We start from the raw sequence: 20,851 nt of genomic DNA, 5'->3' as shown, positions 1-20,851 counted from the left end.
TTTCACTGATTGGCTGTTTTTTAGGTTGTGGCAGTAATCCTTTTGAGCGTTGAAACAGATAGAACTTCCAGTCAGTGTATTATCAATACGGACTTTCTTTATTATTTTCTGAAAAATATTGGCCTTCAAGCACAAAGAAAAAGTCTTGTTTAATTTTTAAATTCGTTTTGCTGAGTTAGCAGATATAACCTAGCTGGCTAGCTACTCATTTAAAAATATGCAATAAAGAAGAAGAAAATAAGTAGCTTTCACGAGCTCCAACAACTTTTTACAAACTTATGATTTTACATTAATTTCTGTTTTAAAACAAACCTTGGGTTGTTCCTAACTATTGTTTTTTTTAAATTTTTCTCACAATAGCTTTTGTTTTTTTTGAAAAAAATCTCATTACCATTACATATCATGATGCATCTAACCGCTGTCAAAAGAAAAATATTCAAAAAAAAATTTGGCACATCATTTTAAAGCTAGCAGAAATTAGGGGTGAGGCGCTATAGATGAGTTGCAGCGTGTCGTAGTTGTTTTAATCATACTCATACAAAAAAAAGATTGTCTGGAAATTTCGGGCCGCCCCTATTGTTTTGAGATTAAACCAGAGAATCTTGCGATGGTCCGCTAACATTGCACAAAATTTAAAAAAATTGCCACTCAAAGGGAAGACTTTTTGGAGGGAAAAGATCTTGGCGACTTGTATTACTTGCTTGATGGTGGTTTTATAGAAAAAGATTTTGAAATTGATAAAGATTTTACATGATTGAAGAGTCATTAGAAAAAAGTTTTAAATGTAGCTTATGTGATAAAGTTTGTAAAACATAATGAGGACTCGCGCACAAGACACAAAGCACACCATCATATAGCTCCACTTCAAGTTACCCCATCTACATCACAGTTAAACCAAAAGGAAGAAAACATTCTTAAGAAGTTCCACCCACTTCAACTTAATAAGATAGTAAAAAACATTGTGTCTAAAACAATGGGCATACGCACGCATGCGCACAGGCAAGAAATATAAAGGACAGACTGCAAAGATCAAAAAAATCAAGTTAAAAAAGTAACTTCTTTTTGAAATAATTAAAACCTGTTTGTAAAACAAGAAAATGATAGTTAAGAAAAACCAATTTCAGTTGCTTTTAGATCGTTTATTCCTTAAATCTATGAATTACAGGAAATAGTCAATTTTTTATGTGGTCCTTCTTTTATTGCCTGTGAAGATGCACGCGCATATACAGAACTTTGTAAAACATTCACAATTCATCTATGGAGAAGGGAATTTATTTTTACATAGGTGAATATTTATCATAGCACATCCGTATTTCATTCTCAACAGAGAATGCTTCACCCTGGTCAGACCTCTGATCATGACGGGCGAGTATAATGCGTGTAAGTCATATTGTAGAGGAACTACTTTGTTCATCAATAACACACTGCCTGGCAGTGAGCAGCTCCCAGTTCTGGGAACCATGGATCAAATCCCGCTCACTGCCAGGCAGTGTGTTAGTGATGAACAAAGTAGTTCTTCTACAATATGAATTTATTTTTACTTTATGCGCCATCTTTGTTGTAATTAACGTTTCTCTGTAATAATCATTTCTTTCTGTACAAATCCACAAACGCGAAAATTAAAGATATATTCGGCAGAACTAATTAATTATTCATGAATTTTAATTTAGACAGGAATTGTTGAGGCTGAATATTCTTGGTGAAAAAAAATATTATTATATATACCCAAAAAATTGTGACAAGTGTGTTACAACAGAAAAAAATATGGATATAAAGTCTGAAAATAACCTTTCGTAACTAATTATGTAAAGAAAAAAATTCTGATTTTTAAAAGGGTTACTGGCACCTTAATGTAGAATGTAATATTATAGTGCAAACTCATCATGGATCAAGAACTACCTATTAGACATGTTAAGAAGATAATGGGTTCAAACACAGTTATATCTCGTTTTGGAGCAGTGACGAAGAAGTGTAATTATTGTATCATTTTCATACCTGGAAACCCTGGCATCATAGAATTTTATGATGTGTTTTTATTAAAATTGCATCAGTTGACAGGTTGTCGAATACCAGTTATTGGCATCGCCCAAGCAGGTATTTATAGCTAAGTATGGCTTGCACGTTACTACAGGTAGATACAATTTATAAATGGGGTGCTCATGCTATAGTGCAGTGTGGTGCTGTAGTTTAGTGGTTATAACTCTCTCACCTTGTGCAGGAGACCGGGGTTTGATTCCTCTTGGAGGCAAATCCAATATCCTATAGCCCCGGTTAACCCAAGCCATTTGAAGAAAATTGGGGGTGATGGCACTCTGTGTGGGCTGTTGGATGTTGCAGGGAGTTGTCTGGTACAGCGCGGACCCTAATTGGGTCTGCATAGCTCAAAATAAGCATTAAACATCTAAGCCATCTAAGCCATGGCTTCTCCTGGAAATAATAATATCTCGCAATGTTTGTGAGGCTAAACATGTAAAATATGCACATCTATCTGTCTATAAGTCCGTCAGGGAAAACTACTAACTGAAAGTGTACTGCTAATTTGACGTATCACTCCTAATTTAGAGAATGCACCAGCTTAATTTGGTTAGGGCATCTCAATAAGCTACATAAAAACATAAACATAAAATCAGCCCAGATAAGCTCTGAGAAATCGATTATGAGTCATCTGGTAAGAAAATCAATGGTGCTCAATCAATGCACCAATCAATAGCCTTCAGTCTTACACCCAATTTGGAGATTCTCCTAATTAGCAGTACACTCTTGCAGTGTTCCCTGACTGTAAGTTCGCTGAAAAGCACCCTATAATATGTGGCCCAGTAACAGTGTTGTGTCTGATCCAAACGGGTGTGTGAAAGCCATCAATTATTGTTTGACAAATTTACCGTTTTGGCACATGGAGTAATTCTTTCATCTTCGAATTTAAAGAGAGCTTACTCATTATTTGTGATAAGCCTCTGTTTAATAGAAACACACGATCTATTGTTATTTGACAGAACATAATTATTAGCATTATTAATTATTCGTTATGCTTTATTAAGTTATGTTTATATTCTAGCTTGTAATTTTTTAATTCAGTTGTAACTTGGAAAAATGATGGAAAACTTAGTTTTGTATTGATCTTTGTTACTGTAATCATCAAGTAGTACAAGTGACAAATTGCAAAAGCATAAACATTTGAGTAGTTAATGATTATAGGCACTTAAACTTTCAAATTTCTTCAACAATACCCCCTGGAGCTGATTTATTGCCATTTGTTTTGAAATTTCAATAATTCATTGCTCTGAATGTATAAAGTTATAACAACCTGCTTCTGAAAATCAGTTTGAACTTAACTATGGGGATAAATCTTTCAGGATATGCCCATTTTATGGATATTAACAAATGGTAACAAATTAAATTAAATCTGGAAAACTTCACTTCTTTGTTGGTACTGGCTGGAATGACATACTTGCAAGTTGTGTCTCTCATACGAGTGATAAATGACAATCGTCTTATAGTCAGGCCTTCGTCTCTGACCAGGACTTTGCAACTGATATCTATGTTCATTAGTGATTGACTTTCTAGCATTTACAGTTTCTGTGTATGTGATGTGGTAATATTAAATGTGTACAACTCTGGAAAGTTGGTGCAATATTGTCAAAAAAATTTAGAGAGCGTTACTTCTTTTGTTGACTAGCAGAGTCTTTTGATTGAGTGAAAAGGGAGATTGTATGAGGATGGTATAAGAAGTGTTATGTTGTACGGTATGAGACAGGAGCAGTGAAGCAGGGAGATTTTGGGCGTGGTTGGATGGGTGTTTAACGCCAATCTGAAAAACAAAAATTTGGGATGAGCTAAAAAGTATTGAGTTGAAGATTTAGTTGGTTGGAACATTTGGAAAAAAAGGAGGAGGATTGATAACTGGATGATAAGTGTAGAGACTTAATTGTTTTTGGGGCAAATTTCAGAGGTAGTTGGAGAAAAAAATTGCAGGAGGTAACAAGGACCGACTCGATGCCCAAAGTAAAGTGCATTAGAACTGACACATTCTAGATCAGGTTGAAAGAAGGTCATAATATATCCTGTCCAACCCATGAACAGATATCAAGCCAATTATGAAGATGATGACGATAGACAACATGTTAATGCATTTTAACCCTGGTTTAAAGGGGAACAGAGATTATGATGAGACGACAACAAAAGCGTGTTTTTTATTATCTATTTTTACTCTAATGTTGAATAAGAGAAATTTAATATTTTAATGGTTATGACGTCATAGCTGCGTTAGACTTCCGTAATATACTCCTAGTTGGTATATAGATCAACAAAATTAGAACCAGCAAATCTAGCAGGTGACTGGAAACTATGATATGTTGCTCCTGAGGCATATTTACACATAATAAATTGTAATATACATAAAAGACGAAACAGCACATTTAGCTTCCGTATGATATATGATTACATTAAAACTACAATATTAATACGCATCTATTACGTCAAAAAATGAAATTTGTACTCAAAAATAAAATTTTTTAAATGCTTGTATTTTGCTTAATATTATTTTTTGAAAAATTTTTTTATCTAAATACTAATGTTGTTCTCTGTTTCTCAACGAAAAATTAAGCATTTTTTAAAACTTCTGTTCCCCTCCCCTCCCTTTAAATATTTTAAGGGAAGAAAATTTCGCGGACGGAAACTTTTGCATATTTTTTTCGCGGTTTTTGAAAACAAATTTCGCTGGAAAATATTTCGCAAATAGAAGAAAAAGGTTATTTTCGCGTGAAAAAACTTTCGCGAATAAGCAAAAAATAAATATAATATTCATCCATGTCATTGATTTTTTGATAACAACGAATTTCAAGAAGGAGCCTTATTTTCTAGGAAAACTAAAAAAAATTCACGTGAGAAAACTTTTGCATTTTGATGTTTTATTTTATTATTTTTAGGACATTCGCCAGCTTGGGAATATGCTGAAGTTGACACCAGTGGAGAATTCTTCACCGTTGCTGAGCAGATTTTACACAAGATCGAATTTATTCAAACTGAGTTACCTCCAAAGACAAAACTTTTGCTAATTGGACATTCCGTTGGCGCGTATATTGTTTTAAAAATGCTTGAAAACCATGCTATTAGCCAACGTTTAATCCATGCTATAAACTTATTCCCAGCTATCGAAGATTTAAAAGACACTCCAAACGGGAGATTTTGGATGCCTGTTTCAAAATATTGTCGGCTGCCGTTTGCTTTGTTGGCCTTTGTTTTTAGTTTTGCACCTAACTGGTTTAAAAACGCACTAGTGGCATGGAGGGCTAAAGGAAGACCAGTTCACGAGAAGATTCTCAAGCCGTGTCATTCGTGTGTGAGTTTCTCGTTAATGAATCACGCGCTGTACATGGCTGCGACAGAGATGGATGACATGAATGAACTAGACGAAAGCATAATAGCCATTATACATAAACATGAATCGAAGCTGACATTTTATTATGGGTCCGCAGACAAATGGGCTCCACTTTCCTTTTATGAACGCATGAGAAATCGATTTCCAAAAGTCGACATCAGACTTTGTGATTGTGGATTCCCACATGATTTTGTTCTCGATTCGTCAGAACAAGTTGCAAAATTGTGCTTCGATATTTTCCAAGACAGGAATTGCCTTTTCAACGTCAGTTCGAGTGATGATGAAGACGAGTGATTTTTCGAGTCGTTTTACTTTTTTAATTTTTTTGTTTGCTTTACTTTTGTTATTATTTTGTTGTTCTTTTTTTTCGCATATATAGTTATTTATTGCGACACGTGACTTTTAAACGTGAAGGAAGAGATCTTCATTTACACTAGTACAAAATATTGCCTTAAGGGATTAATTTTCATGGCATTTTATTTTTTTCCTTTTTTTGATGTACACTAATATTTTCTAGAATAGATGATTGACGTCAAAAATAAAGTGAAAGGTCGTCGATTGCTGGCATTACAACCTCGTCCCCAGGGCATCTGGTATCTTTTGTTGGCCAGTATGTCGTTGAACATTTTAAAATTCGTTTTAGCAAAAACAGTGGAGGCGATATTTCGCCGGCAAAACGGTTTGGAGCAAGCTTTTAAACCACTGTATTACAAAATATCAACAATCTGTGGTTTGGTAAACTTTTTCTGCTTTTACAACCGGACTGTGATTCTTAGCAGTGTTGTTTGGGTCAAATTGTAACGGCTTGTTTGGTTTCAAAATTATCTAAAAAGAAAACACTAGGTTCGGATTACAAATATAAATCAGTTTTTCAAAACTTGCTCAGTATTATGAGGAAAACCTCTTTGCAGTTGTGGTTTGGGTCTACTATTGACCCCTTATTAAAGGTGATTTTCTTACAACAACCACTATAGAAATAGGTGACACAAAAGATTCATGAAAAGATTTGTAATTTTTACGTTCGTTTTGTAGACTCATTCGCAAAGACAGCATTGCGATTCACAAAATTAACGAGAAGACGACACGGCTTGACTAACTTCTGTCACGTAAACGAGATTTTCAGCTAATTAAAGCTGCAGCCGTATGAAGGATTACTAAAAATTCGAATTTTTGGGAATGCTGTGTGTTATCATTTTCAGCATGTTTTTTTATTTACTATGCTAAATTTTATCAACAGTGAGACAGTTTCAAAATTTACTAATTTAGTCCTAAAACAGTATTAAGGTCTCAAAAAATCAAGGTTTTGACATCACAATCATTTTCTTCAATTTCAAACTTTTTTGTTTGCCAATGAATTTCATACTGAGTGACGACGTGGTGGAATATTTCATAGAAGCTTGATTGAAGCACAACCGATCAAATGACAGCAAGATTTACTATATGTCGCATCAATAAAATGGAGTGAAAATTGATTCTTAAACCGTGATTTATAATTCTAACTGAGAAAACATCCTCATCCCTAGAGGTCCGAGGTAAACTGGCTTAGCCGGGGATGCGAATGCCAAGAAAGTTTTGGTATTGTAGTATGAGCCACCTAAGAAAACTTTAGCGAAACAAGACAAACAACTCTCTTTAGTCAATGTTTACAAAACTTGCAAAAAACAAGCTATAAATAAAACATAAGTGGATTTTTATTCAGAATTATACACTACAACACATTCCGAAACAGACAAACAAGAAACAGACAAACAAGAAACAGACAAACTTTCTCTTGAATCTCGAGTGTAAGAACGAATTACACGATGCCATAATTATTATTTATTCTCGAACCCAGAGCTCTTGAGATAAACATACCTACTTTCGAGGTTTACCTTATCTTTTAAAATTTCGTCGGTCAAAATTTTTCGAAAAGTGACGAAATTTTTCTGAAATTTTGTCACTTTTAACCGACGAAAAGTTTTAACCCCCTTTCAGCAAAAAACAGTATTTTAGTTTTTACTTATATTTGACAAAACAAACCCTAATCAATAATAATACAAGTGTTTTTTTCTCCATTTTCAAGACATTCTTCGCTTTCTTCTTCCTCTTCTAGTACCTCAGTACTAGTACTTTTTATTTCAAGGTCAATTTCAAAATCACTCTCGTCAAAGCTTTCGTCGTTTTGATTAATCCCAGTAAAATCATATGAGTAGAAATCGTCAATAAATCTTTCATTGTATCTCGAACCCATCGCTTGGGACATGAAAATGTTAGTTGAAGAGCTATCTTAATAGACTTATTTACAATGAAATAAAAAAATTACTATGTTTTTAAAATTTTAGTTTTCTTATCTTTGCTCCTAATACCTCCTTTTTATGGCTTCAAATATGATTTTAAAAGAATCTGTCGACTTCAAACACGAATAAAATAGAAAATTCAATTTTGGTAAAAAATTTCGTCGGTCAAAACATTTCGTTGGTTATAAAATTTCGCCGTTGAAAATGACGATTTTTTTTTCAAATTTTGTCACTTTTCACCGACGAAATTTTAACCGATAAGGTATCTCAAAGAGGTCTGCGGTCGAGAATGAATATTGTTATATCCAAATAAATTTTGAGTTGATTAAGATTTCAAAAAACTTTCAATCTTTGCGAAATCTTAAAAATAAAATATTGTTTAACCTTTGTCAAGTCAAACACTTCTTCTGCTTCGTTTCGGAATAGCCACGTTTGTATGAGGCGGCAGGGTCAAAAACAATCCGTGTAACTTTGAATTTCGTCGTTTTACTCCAAAATCGGTTTTTGGTCGCAATTATTTAAAGTCCCTTTCTTGACTTACTTAGGGCCTTTCTATATGAGACCGGGAAACTCGGTCCACCCGAGATATCCCGCATGACCGAGATCTCGGATATTTGCGAAAGAACGCTGGAAATTGAAATCGTGTTTATATTGTCCATATCCATCTCGGCCCCGGTTACAGCGGCAAACTCGGTCAACTGAGATCTCGGGCAAGTGAGCTAGGATCCCTGTCAAACGGGAGGGATATTTGTCCATGTGTTGTAAACAGAAAAGCCCGGTTGCAAAGTACGGAAAAAGTTCATGTAACCTTAGAGGAGCAAATAATTATCAGTATTACTGCATATCAATGGACATATTTGTTTTTGTATCATAGTGTATTTGTAATAAAAGACAACAAAACCATGAAACATGCTCTGAAACACCAGGTTTCACTAAAATTATAATTGAGAATGATCTAAGATTAACTTTTATTTCTGTTTTAAGCGTGTGGGAGATTTTAATGAAAAAATTTATAAATAATTGGTCAGAAATGATAGAATACTGGAATTTTCAAAAAAATTGAGAAATAATTAACAGTCATTATCCGCTTGTTTCTAATATCAACAGTATCGCTATCTTCTTTTTTCTTTTAATGGAAGCAATATTTGCTTACATATATTCTCCCCGCCACTTTTAATTTCCCGCTAATTTTTCTTTATATAAACCCGGGATGGAAAATGACAAGTTTACATATTAACCTGAGTTGATATTAGCCCGCTCAACCGGGAAACTTGATAGGCGAATTTCCCCCGTTTTCATATAAAAAGGCTCTTAGTAGGGAAACGACAGCTGAAAATATTTGCGACCATGGATTCTCTATTTCGGGCGTCCCGTAACGGAATCACGAAATTTTTATAATGCGCACTAATACGAAATGTGAATTTGAAGGACGGGCGAACCCGAGGATTTTTCCACGGGCTAACGACCAGTTCTTAGATATTTGACAAAATCGATGCCGCCTTATAACGTTTGTACGCCGAGGGGGAAAAGAGAGAAATCGTTTCTTAAATCAAGCGTTTACAACCCGGACCGGACAAAACCCGGATACCGTGATTTTTTGTTTGGAAAACATGGCGCTGAGGTGCTGTTCTTTTTCCACAATAAATTCTTTTAGTCGTACTTCTAAAAATGTGGTATACAAACACTTTCATGATCTTTCAAAGGCAGGTGTGCTTACAACCAAAATAAATAGAAATTCTGCAGAATTTAAGGTATATCTAGTTTTTAGTTCTCTTAGTTTTAAGACGCCAAAGACCCCCTCCACCTGGGCGCCCCCAGCAGGGGCCAAAACAAGCAGTCTAAAATTCCTTGTAAACTAAATTCATTTGCAACAACAGCACAGTACGTCTCGACAAGATGGATCAATGATCAATGGTAGGCAGAGGGCCAAACTATAGTAGTCTTTCTTCTTAATGAGCAAATCAGATCATCAGAATATTCGATTTTCTGTGTGCTTCACTATTTACACCAGTTCTGCTGATGTAAGGCTGGGCAAGAATTTTTCTGGTTTAGGAAACTGGTGTAAAATGCAAACTTTACGATCAATCCAGAACTAACATACACAGGTGAGAATTGGGTAGAAATAAAAATAACGACTCTTGTTGCATTCATTGTAGAGGAGTGGTTAAGCAAAGACAACAATTCAGGAGTTGATTTTTAAGCTTTTTTGACCATCAGAGGGCATTAAAGGGCCGTGGTCCTGTTGGAAGGCTCAAAACGCCCTTCAAACACCTAGTTCTTTTTTCAGATGATTTCCAGCATGACGTTATTTGTTTACGTTTTAGCAGTAAACTCCTTCATCATCATCATCATCATTCTCGGCTTAACGTCCGTTTTCCATGCTAGCATGGGTTGGACGGGGTATATTAATGACCCTCTTCCAATCTGATCTAGACTGTGTTAGATCTAAACTCAACTTCCTCTCTATCAAGTCTGTCCTTATAACCTCCTGCCAAGTCTTTCTCGGTCTGCCTCTGGGCTTTGCCCCAGGAACTATCAAGTCTCTACACTTTCTTACCCAATTATCCTCCTCCATTCTTTCCAAGTGCCCCAGCCAATTCAATCTTCTTATCTGGATAACATCTTTAATTCTACAGAGACTTAGCCTGCTTCTTATCTCATCTGAACTCTTTCTGTCTCTCAGACTGGCATTACACATCCACCTAACCATTCTCATATCATTCCTTTTTAAACGGTCAAGATCTTCCTGCTTCACTGCCCATGTCTCACTACCGTACAACATAACACTTCTTACACAGGCCTCATACAACCTACCTTTTACCTCAATTGACAGGACTCTGCTAGTCAATAAAGGAAGTAACTCTCTAAACTTTTTCCAAGCAGAACCTATCCTGCAAGTAACACTTCTTCCAACACCCCCTTCACTGCCCAACATATCACCTATGTAACAGAAGTTCTTAACTATCTCTAACGAGCCACTGTTGTACATCATTAAAGCTGGAAATACTTCATTCTCTATAATCTCACCTTTGCAACGCTTGCATACAAACTGTATGCCAGCCCTTAACCTTCCACTAATACTACTGCACTTCTTATGTACCCAATGCTTGCAGGTCTGACAAAAAATTGAGTTACTACCAACCCCTTTCCTGCAAACTCCACAAGGCCACTTTCCAACTACAAGGTCACACTTGGCTGCAATGCTACTTATCATGACTTTAGACTTTGCTGTGTTTACCTTCAGCCCTTTCTCTTCTAGTCCTTTCTTCCACTTCTCAAACTTTTCAACTAATTCTTCCATCGACTCTGCTATGAGAACCAAATCATCTGCATACAATAACTCCCATGGGCAACCTGTTCTGAACTCCATCGACAGCACTTCTAAGACTAGAATAAACAACAAAGGACTAAGTACAGAACCCTGATGTACACCAACATTTACACTAAATTCATCACTAAGTGAATCGTTAATCCTGACACGACTTCTAGCATTGCTGTACATAGACTGAACCATCGTAACTAGCCACTCATCCACACCTAATTTTCTCATAGCCCACCAAATAACTTTACGTGGCACTCTATCAAAAGCTTTCTCTAAATCTACAAAGGCAAAATAGAGATTCTTTCTCTTTCCTAAATACCTTTCCTGAAGCTGTCTGAGTAAAAATATTGCATCTGTAGTGCCACGCTCTGGAACAAAACCAAATTGCATCTTATCTATATCAATTCTTTCTCTAAGTAACTTATCAATCACTCTTTCAATAACTTTCATTACTTGATCAACCAACTTCAAACCTCTATAGTTACCCCTTTCTAATGCATCACCCTTGCCCTTGAAACAATTCACTATTACACTCGACTGCCACTCACTCGGAATAGCACCATCCTTTATAATCTGGTTAGCAAGACTTGTAATAAGCTCAACTCCAATATATCCAGATGCTTTTACCATCTCTGCGACAATACCTGATACTCCTGCAGCCTTGCCAATCTTCATTTTCCTAATAGCCTCCACTACCCATTCTGTCTTGATCTGCATGGCTGGTCCTTCTACGACATCATCATCAGACAAATTATCCTCATCCCAATCAAACTCAGTGTTAAGCAACCTCTGATAATGATTCTGCCAAGCTACCCTTTTCTCCTCCTCTGTGCTAGCCAAAACACCTTCATCATTTCGTATACACTTCTCACCTACAATATCTTGATTAGTCTTCTTCATTTGCTTTGCTATCTTGAATACCTCATTGCGCTGGTCTTCCCTTCTTAACACATCTGCAAATCTGTTTCTCTCTGCTTCTGATTTTGCCTTATACACTGCTGTACGAGCCCGACGCTTAGCTTCTAAGTAAATATTTTTACTACCACCTGACTTCCACTTTTTCCAAAGTTTCCTCTTTTCCTTTATACACTGGTCAACCTCATTATTCCACCACCAGGTCTGTCTATGTCTAGCTGGTCCTTTCGTCCACCCACAGGTATCATCAGAAGCTTCTAGAAGACAATTCTTCAAAGTAGTCCAAGTACTTTCAACATTGTCACTATCACATTGACTATTGTAGGCTAACTGCTGAACTTTTGCACTAAATTGTCTTGCTACAATCTCTTCCTTCAGCTTCCAGACTTTTCGACGGGGCCTGTACTTTCCCTTGGCTTCTCTGACACTCTTCAAGATAATATCACAAACCAGCAACCTATGCTGGGAAACACACTCTTCCCCTGATATAACTTTCACGTCCTTCACCACTTTCTTGTCTGACTTTCTAACCAAAAAGTAGTCTATCTGTGTCTTACAACCACCTGACTCATATGTTATCAGCCTACTCTGTCTCTTACTGAATGATGTGTTGCAAACCACCATGTCCGTTGCCATTCCAAACTCAAGCAATCTCTCCCCTTCTTTATTTCTGCTCCCAAATCCATAGCCTCCATGCACACCTCTATAACCTTCAGATGACTTCCCAACATGACCATTAAAGTCGCCGCCCACCATGACAAGTTCAGTGTCTCCAAACTTTGATGTGACTGCTATTAACTCATCATAAAACTTATCTTTATCTTCCTCACTGAGTCCACACTGTGGAGCATAAACTGACAGAAAAGTGACAATCCTATTACCTATCAAAAACTTTATCACTATAATACGACTATTAACACGCATAACATCTATTACTTTTTCTACCCACTTCTCTGCAACGAATATGCCAACTCCTCCATATCCATCACTATTACCAATCCAAAAAAGCTTATACCTTGCTCTCCTACCTTCCACAAATCTCACTGAAGCTCCTCTCCACCTAACTTCCTGAACACAACACATATCAACAGATCTACGTTCTAACATTTCAACTACTTCACCTGCTCTACATCTCAGAGTACCAACATTTACACTAGCCATCCTCAACCTAGTGTTATCTACCTTGTGATGTGATAGCTGGGTAACGGTCTGACGATGCTCACATCTGACATCTGTCCTACCGTGCGCGACACCTTCACTCCTTAGAGTTCCAGCCCCGTTTACGCATTTTGTCTGATTAAGTATTCTTACGGCCATTAATAAAGAGTTTTGGCATTGTTTTACAGCTGGATGCCCTTCCTAGCGCCAACCGTTTACAGACCGGACTGGGTGTTTTTTAAAGTGACACCATCACTATGTGGCATTTCATGGGACTTCCACAATCGCCCCTTTAAACTAAGGTATGGTGGAGGACGTTCAACTCCTCTCTTGTCTCTTAAGGAGACCCTTCACCCAACCTTGGCTCTGGCATTTGTGTGGAAGGAAAAAAGATGCTAGGATTTAGTGAAGAAAGGTTTTTTACTGTGGATTTCTTCCAACAGGAAAATCGCTGGGGTTATAAACTATTATCTAGCGTATGATCCACCGACTCCGCGAATCTGATAACTCCGTGAAACTGCTTTTGAAGCCTACAACAACTTACCACAGCTCTGTCTACCATTTTTAATGAATGAATTCGATTCGGGGGGGTTGATACTACAACTTAATTATTTTAGGGGTGTCGGAACTCACGCATGTTGAAAATTTGGCGGTAAGTTCAGCCAGCTGTACCTTTTTGTGATTTTCAAGTCAAACGCGACGGCGGCTATTTTTGATATATTTTGTTATCTCACTTAATTGATTATAATTATGGTCATGTTATACCTTCTCTGAGGGCCCAATGAGTCGAGAATGTTTTCTAATAAATATTTTAATTTTAAAATTATTTTTGCTAGTCATCAGAAAGCAAGAAAACGTGTTTTTCAAATTTCACGGAGTTAAAGGATCCATCATGGCTTTATCGGATGATAGTACATGTCGGATCCGGCTTATTTGTACACTAATAAATGGGTTTTTTTCTTGTTATACTCCCCGAATAGTTCGCGACAGATAGCACTACGATAATAAAAGTTTGAAATAACCGATATGTTGACGATATGGATATAAGGACATTAAATGTGTTTTTTTCGCGGAGTTGGCGGATTATACGCTAGTGTAGGTTGATGCCTCTGATTTATTTGAATTCATTAAAAGTTACAAGAATGCTTTCGTGTGCAAAAATGAACTGATATTTACTCTGCTTCTCCTAGCGCCTATCTTTTTTCCTACCACGCAAATGCCAAAGCACATCTTAAGAATCCATAATAAGAAGTAGTTGCTAATGTTGATTGTGACAGTAAGAAAATCTATTTTGGCTTTATTATTTTGGTCAAATCATAGCATTAAATAGGAAAAATAGTAGGCATCCAAAAGAATAATCAAGACATGTGATCATCAACATGATTCTCTGTTTTCTACTTTTCGACTATTCAACCCATGAGTAGGAAAGTCATGGAGTAAGAAAAACAGCATATGTACCTAAAATTGTTTTAGCCATGTGTGCAATTGCACAACCTTAAAATTAGAAGACTGATAAGTGTTGCCGAGGTAAGTTCCATATGCATAGTCACATGTTTTAAAAATATAATTTTTTGTGAGTGTATGACAAGAGTAACAAAAATAAAGTATTAAAATTCACTCATTAAAAAGCTTCTACCATTAAATAGGAAGGTGGAAAAAGGTATTATTTGTCTAGATTTACTTTCTGACTTCTGTTAAATTCTGAAAAACATATTTTTTAATATCAGCATTTCTTTGTTAAATTATTCAACAGAAAGTGAAAAGGTATTGAAAAATTGTAAAAATTTATTATTTCATCAAAAACTCGTCAGGTACTTGACGATCTAAATTCCCGCAAGTTTCTTATGCTTATTATTACAGAAAATATTATGTCATCTTTGAGTTTTAATAACTCATATTGCAAATTATTTCTCTAATTTATGTGTGATATTGCTGCATATAAGAATTCTTTGTTCTTTTTTCTGTGTGTTATATGTGCCTTCTTGTTGTTTTTTTCAGGAAAATGATGAGCAAATGCGTAACCTGGTTAATGATCTAAAAGATATATGTAGCGTTGTAAAAGATGGTATATATATATCCCCTTTTATTAGTGTTGTGGCAGGTTTTTTCAGGAAAGGCATGTGATAGAGATCACACACCCCACACACATGTGCAAATTCAATAAGGTGTGCTATTAATAGCACTTGCAAAGTGCTAAATTTTATAAAAAGTTGACCAATGTAGCACACCTGAACGCACACCTGAAATACTTGACGTATGCTTTCTTATGCATACGTTCCAAAATTTTCCTGAATAGGCCTGGGCTGTTTTTTTAGTGGCTAGTTTTTGTTGTGATTATTTACTTATTTCCATTTTTTTCAAGGTGGTGGACATAAAGCCAAAGCTCGTCATGTAGAAAGACACAAGTTGTTGCCACGAGAAAGAATAAGTCATCTGCTTGATAATGGGTATATCTTTTATGCTTAATTAAGATGATATTGTTGTCGGAATTCACTCTATATATTTTCTTCAGCCCAAAATAGAGACCTGTACAATTAGGATCGTGAATAAATGTTGATACAACTCACTATAAGTTGTAACTTCTTCAACTAGTGGAATATTTATCCAAGCAGAGCTGTAAGAAATGTATGCCAAAATATATAGTTTATACCAGAAAATACCAGAAAAAAATATTTTGTGTCTTACCCAGATGATTTTTTAACCCCTGTGCAAGCTGGAATTTGTGTGTACATAATGTTTTGAACTACGAAGTTGCTTTTTAAATAATTTTAGATCACCTTTTCTTGAATTATCTCAATTAGCCGGACATGAATTATATGGTGATGAGAAAGTACAAGCAGGAGGAATAATCACAGGAATAGGAAAGGTTTCTGAGTAGGTAAAATTCCTTTATTGTTTCATAGTATACAAAGCAATTGTTTCTGTTCCTTAATTGACCAACAATTTTAATATTCCTCAAATAGCAATGCCCTGAATATGTATAATGGGTCAATCCACAGATTTTCCATGAGCAAAAAACTAGTCCATATACTATAATAATATCAATTCATGTGTTGACCATTTGTTTTGCAAATACAATCAATTAAATGGTTTTGATTTTACCCATATAATTACTAAGATTGTTAATTGATAATTATGATTTGCACCTGCCTAAATAGCTCTTTTAAACAATTGTGCAGATGTGCCTGTACATGTCTCAAAAATAAACTAGGTATCTCCACCTCTTTTTCTTTAAATTAAAACTTTAAACTAGTTTGAGTCTTTTGTATTGTACTATAAATACTATAGATTTAGGCCTTTTCTTAATCTGGTCCCACCCTTATATCATTTCTGGCTAATAATCCCTTACCTTCAAATATGCTTCATGGGGTTTATTTGAGTTTAATACATACCTGTTTTAGGGTAAAGATACATTATTTTGAAACTAACTAATAATTAATAACCAATTACAACTATTTCGTACAGTATTATATCAAAAACAACAATTACACATTTTTAACGCAAAATTGACCTGTTGATAATTTTGTTTTTGACTTGTCCTTCTATATTTTTGTTATTGTTTGTGATATCAACAATGTTTTGTCTTTTTTTACTTTTTTACTAACAAATAAACCCCTGGAGGCTGAAATGGGTATTTAGAGTATTAGCAACACTTTTCTTTGTTTCTTTTTCTAGTGTGGAATGCATGATTGTGACAAATGATCCAACTGTAAAAGGTGGATCGTATTATCCTATAACTGTGAAAAAACATCTCAGAGCACAAGATATTGCATTAGAAAATAATTTACCATGTATATACCTTGGTAAGTACATAAAGTTGTCTCCCAGTGTGTCTGATTCTTTCGTCAAACAATCTGTCCCAATAATAGTAATCTGCATATTTAATGAAACAATATTTAGTTGACTCGGGGGGAGCCAATTTGCCACGACATGCTGATGTTTTTCCTGACCGGGATCACTTTGGAAGAATATTTTATAATCAAGCTAATATGTCAGCTAAAAAAATACCACAGGTATGCACAATTTAAAATGATTTGGTTTGGATTTGATGAAATAATAATTTAGCAACAACCTGTTTATTTTTTTGTATATATTTTGCTTTCTTTAAGTGCGTAAAACTTTGTTAACAGAAAACTTTCGTACTTTGTGAACATGAACTTTCTCCAATGAGTCATATGCAGGAAAGCAGTTTAATCAACGAAAACTAAACGAAAACTGTCACGAATTGATGCTCTTAATAAATTTCAAGACATAAACCTTTAAAGAAACATATACATGGTCGTTCAGCATATATATTTTTATGGTAATATTTCGACCTCCGTATTGGAGGTCTTCATCAGACTATACATGTATATATATGTCATTTAAAGAGTTAAGACATAAACCTTTTGAAAAAATTTTTGCACTGAAAATACTTACCAGTAATATACAAACAGACAAAGACGGGATCAAATTTGTTTTCGTAGAATATTAAGTTGTGAAATTATTATTAATTGATCAGTGATTGGAACTGTTTTTATATTTATTATTTTATGTTAGATTGCTGTTGTACTGGGTTCATGCACGGCTGGTGGAGCTTACATTCCCGCTATGGCTGATGAAAGCATCATTGTCCGAAATCAAGGAACTGTGTTTTTAGCGGGACCTCCCTTGGTAAATATGTAAAAAAAAATTTTTGAATTATGAATATGTGAGGTAACTAGGTTATTAGAGATTAAACAGGATTACTCATTTTATTTGAAAGTATTAGCTAAATTAAGTCCTAGTTCTTATTTGACTTTAGAGAGTCAAGACATTGCTAGTAATTGTTTTTAAGTGTCTTTGAACCCTTTTAACTTCCATATACTTAAAGAGAAGAAATGAATGCGGAAAAAAAGGATGCTGACTTATTGATCGCCAATTTTCTTTGTTACACAAATATAAATTCTACATATTTTGAACAAGGACAAACATTGGAAATCTTTCATTTCGCATTTTACATTATTTCCTCAAAGTTCAGCTTAAAATTTATTTAAAAATAGAATTAAGTAAAACAATAGTTAATTGAGGTTTTGCAATTTCTTAGCAAAACCTCAATTTTGAAAAATTCTGCAATTTCTATAAAGTGTGTGTATTTGCATTTTTTCCCTGCATTTTGCACATTTTTTATGGTCCTTTACACAAAATTAAATTCCACAATCTGTTCTTTCCTTAAAGTATAACACGTTTTGTTTTTTTGGCCAATATCGTAACACTGTTTCTTGTGTGTTAAGGTAAAAGCTGCACTAGGTGAAGAAGTAAGTGCAGAAGAACTTGGTGGTGCTGATCTCCATTGCAGGTGTGATTTTTGTACTTTTTCGTTGATTGCTTGATATATCTTAAAATGAGGTTTTTGATTGTAAATTGAAATCAGTCATATTTCTCGTGTATGGTGCTAATTCTTTACACCATGAATTGTGAAAAGCAGGACGTTTTTTAACATTTTCACTAACTGTTTTGCGTGGAATATGTGACTTTCTTAATGCATGAAATTTAACAACTGAAATGTCTGCTTTACTACCTCACATTGTGAAAGTTGATAGCATTTATTTTTTTCTCAAGGTCATCGGGCGTGACAGATCATTATGCTGTGGATGATTTTCATGCGTTGCATTTAGCAAGACAGTGTATTCGAAACATAAATTACAGAAAAAATATACAGGTAGAATACACCATCACCAGATTTGAATCAATCAAATGTTATGCTCTTTATAAATAAAAAAATAAATTAAATGATAAATTGCAAATATATTTGATGGTCAGGTATTTCAGAATAGGTTAGAAATGCTCTTAAAGTGCACGTAACAAACTAACAAGTAATGTCTCAAGTTGCAATTGCAGCGTCATAAAATACCCCGGGACTATCTGTAATGTCACAGTATGTCTGCGGAGGAGCTTTCAGATTGCAGTGTCTAGTCTATTTTTTTTAGCTTGTCAGTTATTATATACGTCTTGTTGTTCTTACTAAGGAAACTTATGCTGGGCTAAAGGTTTTGTTTCCATGCAACAGAAAGAGTTTTGCAGATGGTGAATTAGCATTAGTATTTCGATTCTTGTTCACAAAAATTGATGACTTCAGTCTGTAACTACTAGATTGTCAGCCGTCGCTAAACTTTTTGTCCATGAAATGAAATTGTTCTGAGAAAAAAATTCGTTTTAACCCTATTCGGTCCGGGGTTTTTCGAACATACTATTACCGGGGGGCGGATTCCGCCCCCCCCCCCCCCCTCAATAACTTTTCATAGGGTTGTTCAAATTGAATCAAACTTGGCACACTTATAGTACGTCATAAAAGGAACAAAATGGCGCCAAAAAAAATTTGCTTGCGTCAGCACATTTTCTGTGACGTCATCAAAAGCTTGAAAATTGTTAAAAATGCCACTATCTGCTTAAAATATAATTACTTTTGTTCTAGAGCGAATTTTTACATTCTGTTTGAAGTTTCTGAAAGCTAAATAAAAGTTATTTAACATATCTTCCGGTAAATAGGGTTAAGGACCAGTCATGACGTCTGTGATGATATGAAGTTTACCATACAGATGATTCTATTCTAAGTCGTTTGTTAGTAATGGAAAAACTTCTGTAGGTGCTTCTGAACTCATAAGTGAAGTTTAGAACAGTCAGTTACACATGTTGAACGTAAAAAAGTCTATAGAAACCAGCATAGATAGTAATGATGTTGTGAGTAACACTGATCCAACATACATATAACGTTCTAACGTAACATTTTTTTTACTATCATAGTTTTTTGTTACAGGTGGTTACAGAGGAACCGGAAGAACCAGAATATCCTCCGGAAGATTTGTATGGTATTGTAGGAGCTAATTTAAAACGACCGTTCGATGTGAAAGAGGTGAGGGTTCATTTATACACATTTGTCAGGAAATTTCAAGAAATGTAAACATGTCAGTAAAAATGAGGACTATTTTGATATGTCAGAAATTATTGAATTTCAGATCTGTTCAGAATAGGTATTAAGTGTTAATTATTTATTAGTATTATTATCTTTTCCTTAAACATGCATTTTTATGGTAATCCAATGTTTAAATAAGTTCGAAAGATCGGTCCAAAATAGCTAAAATGTTGAGAATTTTGGTCAAAATTTGTTAGAAATAGGGAAATAAGCAGTTGTTAATAAGTGGAGCCCTTGACACAACAAATCTACTTCTAGTTAAAACCAAGTAATTGAAACTAATAATTTTTCTATATGAAGCAGATGGTGTGGAAACTGTTTTTTGTTGTTTAATAGGTGATAGCACGTATTGTTGATGGTAGCCGATTTGATGAATTTAAAGCTTTGTATGGCGAAACAGTCGTAACAGGTGTGTATTTACGTGTCTATCTACCAGTCGTTAGCCTGGAGAAAAAGCGTAAGAATATTCGCATGTGGCTACTTGCAGCTGCCATCTTTGGTTACCAGAAATTCAGCTATCACAACAAAAACTCATACTTTTTTTAACATTTCTCTTGTAAAGTTCTAGTTATTGAATTTTTTTAGGATGCAAACTATAACCTTTTGGGTAACTTCGAGAAAACTGGCATTTGAGCCACAAACAAATTTTAACGACCACTTACCAAGTTTGGCTTTGATAGTTTCCCTTTTTCTTTGTTAGGTTTTGCTCGCATCTTCGGTTATCCTGTTGGAATTATTGGCAACAATGGCGTCTTATACAGCGAGTCAGCTTTGAAAGCCACTCATTTTATCGAGCTCTGCTGTCAAAGAAATATACCTTTGATATTTCTACAAAATATTACCGGTATAGTATTAGTTGTATGCGTTTTCTT

General features: G+C 35.1%; 2 protein-coding genes across 3 annotated transcripts in view; both read left to right on the top strand.

Annotated features, from left to right (window-relative positions):
• The first annotated feature begins 100 nt into the window (after nucleotides 1-100).
• LOC130647127 (lipid droplet-associated hydrolase-like) lies at nucleotides 101-5,935 on the top strand. Its single transcript, XM_057452873.1, has 2 exons — nucleotides 101-2,094; nucleotides 4,926-5,935. Exons 1-2 carry the CDS (start codon nucleotides 1,884-1,886, stop codon nucleotides 5,669-5,671), a joined length of 957 nt encoding a protein of 318 aa, XP_057308856.1. The 5' UTR covers nucleotides 101-1,883; the 3' UTR covers nucleotides 5,672-5,935.
• Nucleotides 5,936-9,231: 3,296 nt separating this feature from the next.
• Nucleotides 9,232-20,851, top strand: part of LOC130647120 (methylcrotonoyl-CoA carboxylase beta chain, mitochondrial-like) — a 14,063-nt gene continuing 2,443 nt past the window's right edge. Inside the window, exons 1-12 of one of the 2 annotated variants that reach the window (XM_057452863.1) lie at nucleotides 9,232-9,404; nucleotides 15,047-15,113; nucleotides 15,411-15,495; nucleotides 15,821-15,922; nucleotides 16,724-16,851; nucleotides 16,949-17,061; nucleotides 17,588-17,701; nucleotides 18,301-18,365; nucleotides 18,629-18,728; nucleotides 19,824-19,919; nucleotides 20,316-20,388; nucleotides 20,680-20,823. In XM_057452863.1, coding sequence (XP_057308846.1) covers nucleotides 9,264-9,404; nucleotides 15,047-15,113; nucleotides 15,411-15,495; nucleotides 15,821-15,922; nucleotides 16,724-16,851; nucleotides 16,949-17,061; nucleotides 17,588-17,701; nucleotides 18,301-18,365; nucleotides 18,629-18,728; nucleotides 19,824-19,919; nucleotides 20,316-20,388; nucleotides 20,680-20,823 — 1,228 coding nt within the window. In that variant the 5' untranslated portion in view covers nucleotides 9,232-9,263. Of the gene's footprint in view, nucleotides 9,405-9,507; nucleotides 9,568-15,046; nucleotides 15,114-15,410; nucleotides 15,496-15,820; nucleotides 15,923-16,723; nucleotides 16,852-16,948; nucleotides 17,062-17,587; nucleotides 17,702-18,300; nucleotides 18,366-18,628; nucleotides 18,729-19,823; nucleotides 19,920-20,315; nucleotides 20,389-20,679; nucleotides 20,824-20,851 lie in introns of those variants that run through there. The other variant, XM_057452864.1, reaches the window with a different exon arrangement.

Source organism: Hydractinia symbiolongicarpus, chromosome 6, assembly GCF_029227915.1.
Source record: "Hydractinia symbiolongicarpus strain clone_291-10 chromosome 6, HSymV2.1, whole genome shotgun sequence".
NCBI lineage: Eukaryota > Metazoa > Cnidaria > Hydrozoa > Anthoathecata > Hydractiniidae > Hydractinia > Hydractinia symbiolongicarpus.
Note: the sequence above shows the minus strand (reverse complement) of the source record. Positions and strands in the feature narration are given on the sequence as shown.

What these genes read in the sequence shown, in the direction of transcription:
- LOC130647127 (XM_057452873.1), top strand. Translation starts at nt 1,884, where the DNA reads ATGGATCAAGAACTACCTATTAGACATGTTAAGAAGATAATGGGTTCA. An exon ending in TATTGGCATCGCCCAAGCAG is followed by an intron (nt 2,095 to 4,925) that starts GTATTTATAGCT and finishes TATTATTTTTAG; the next exon opens with GACATTCGCCAGCTTGGGAA.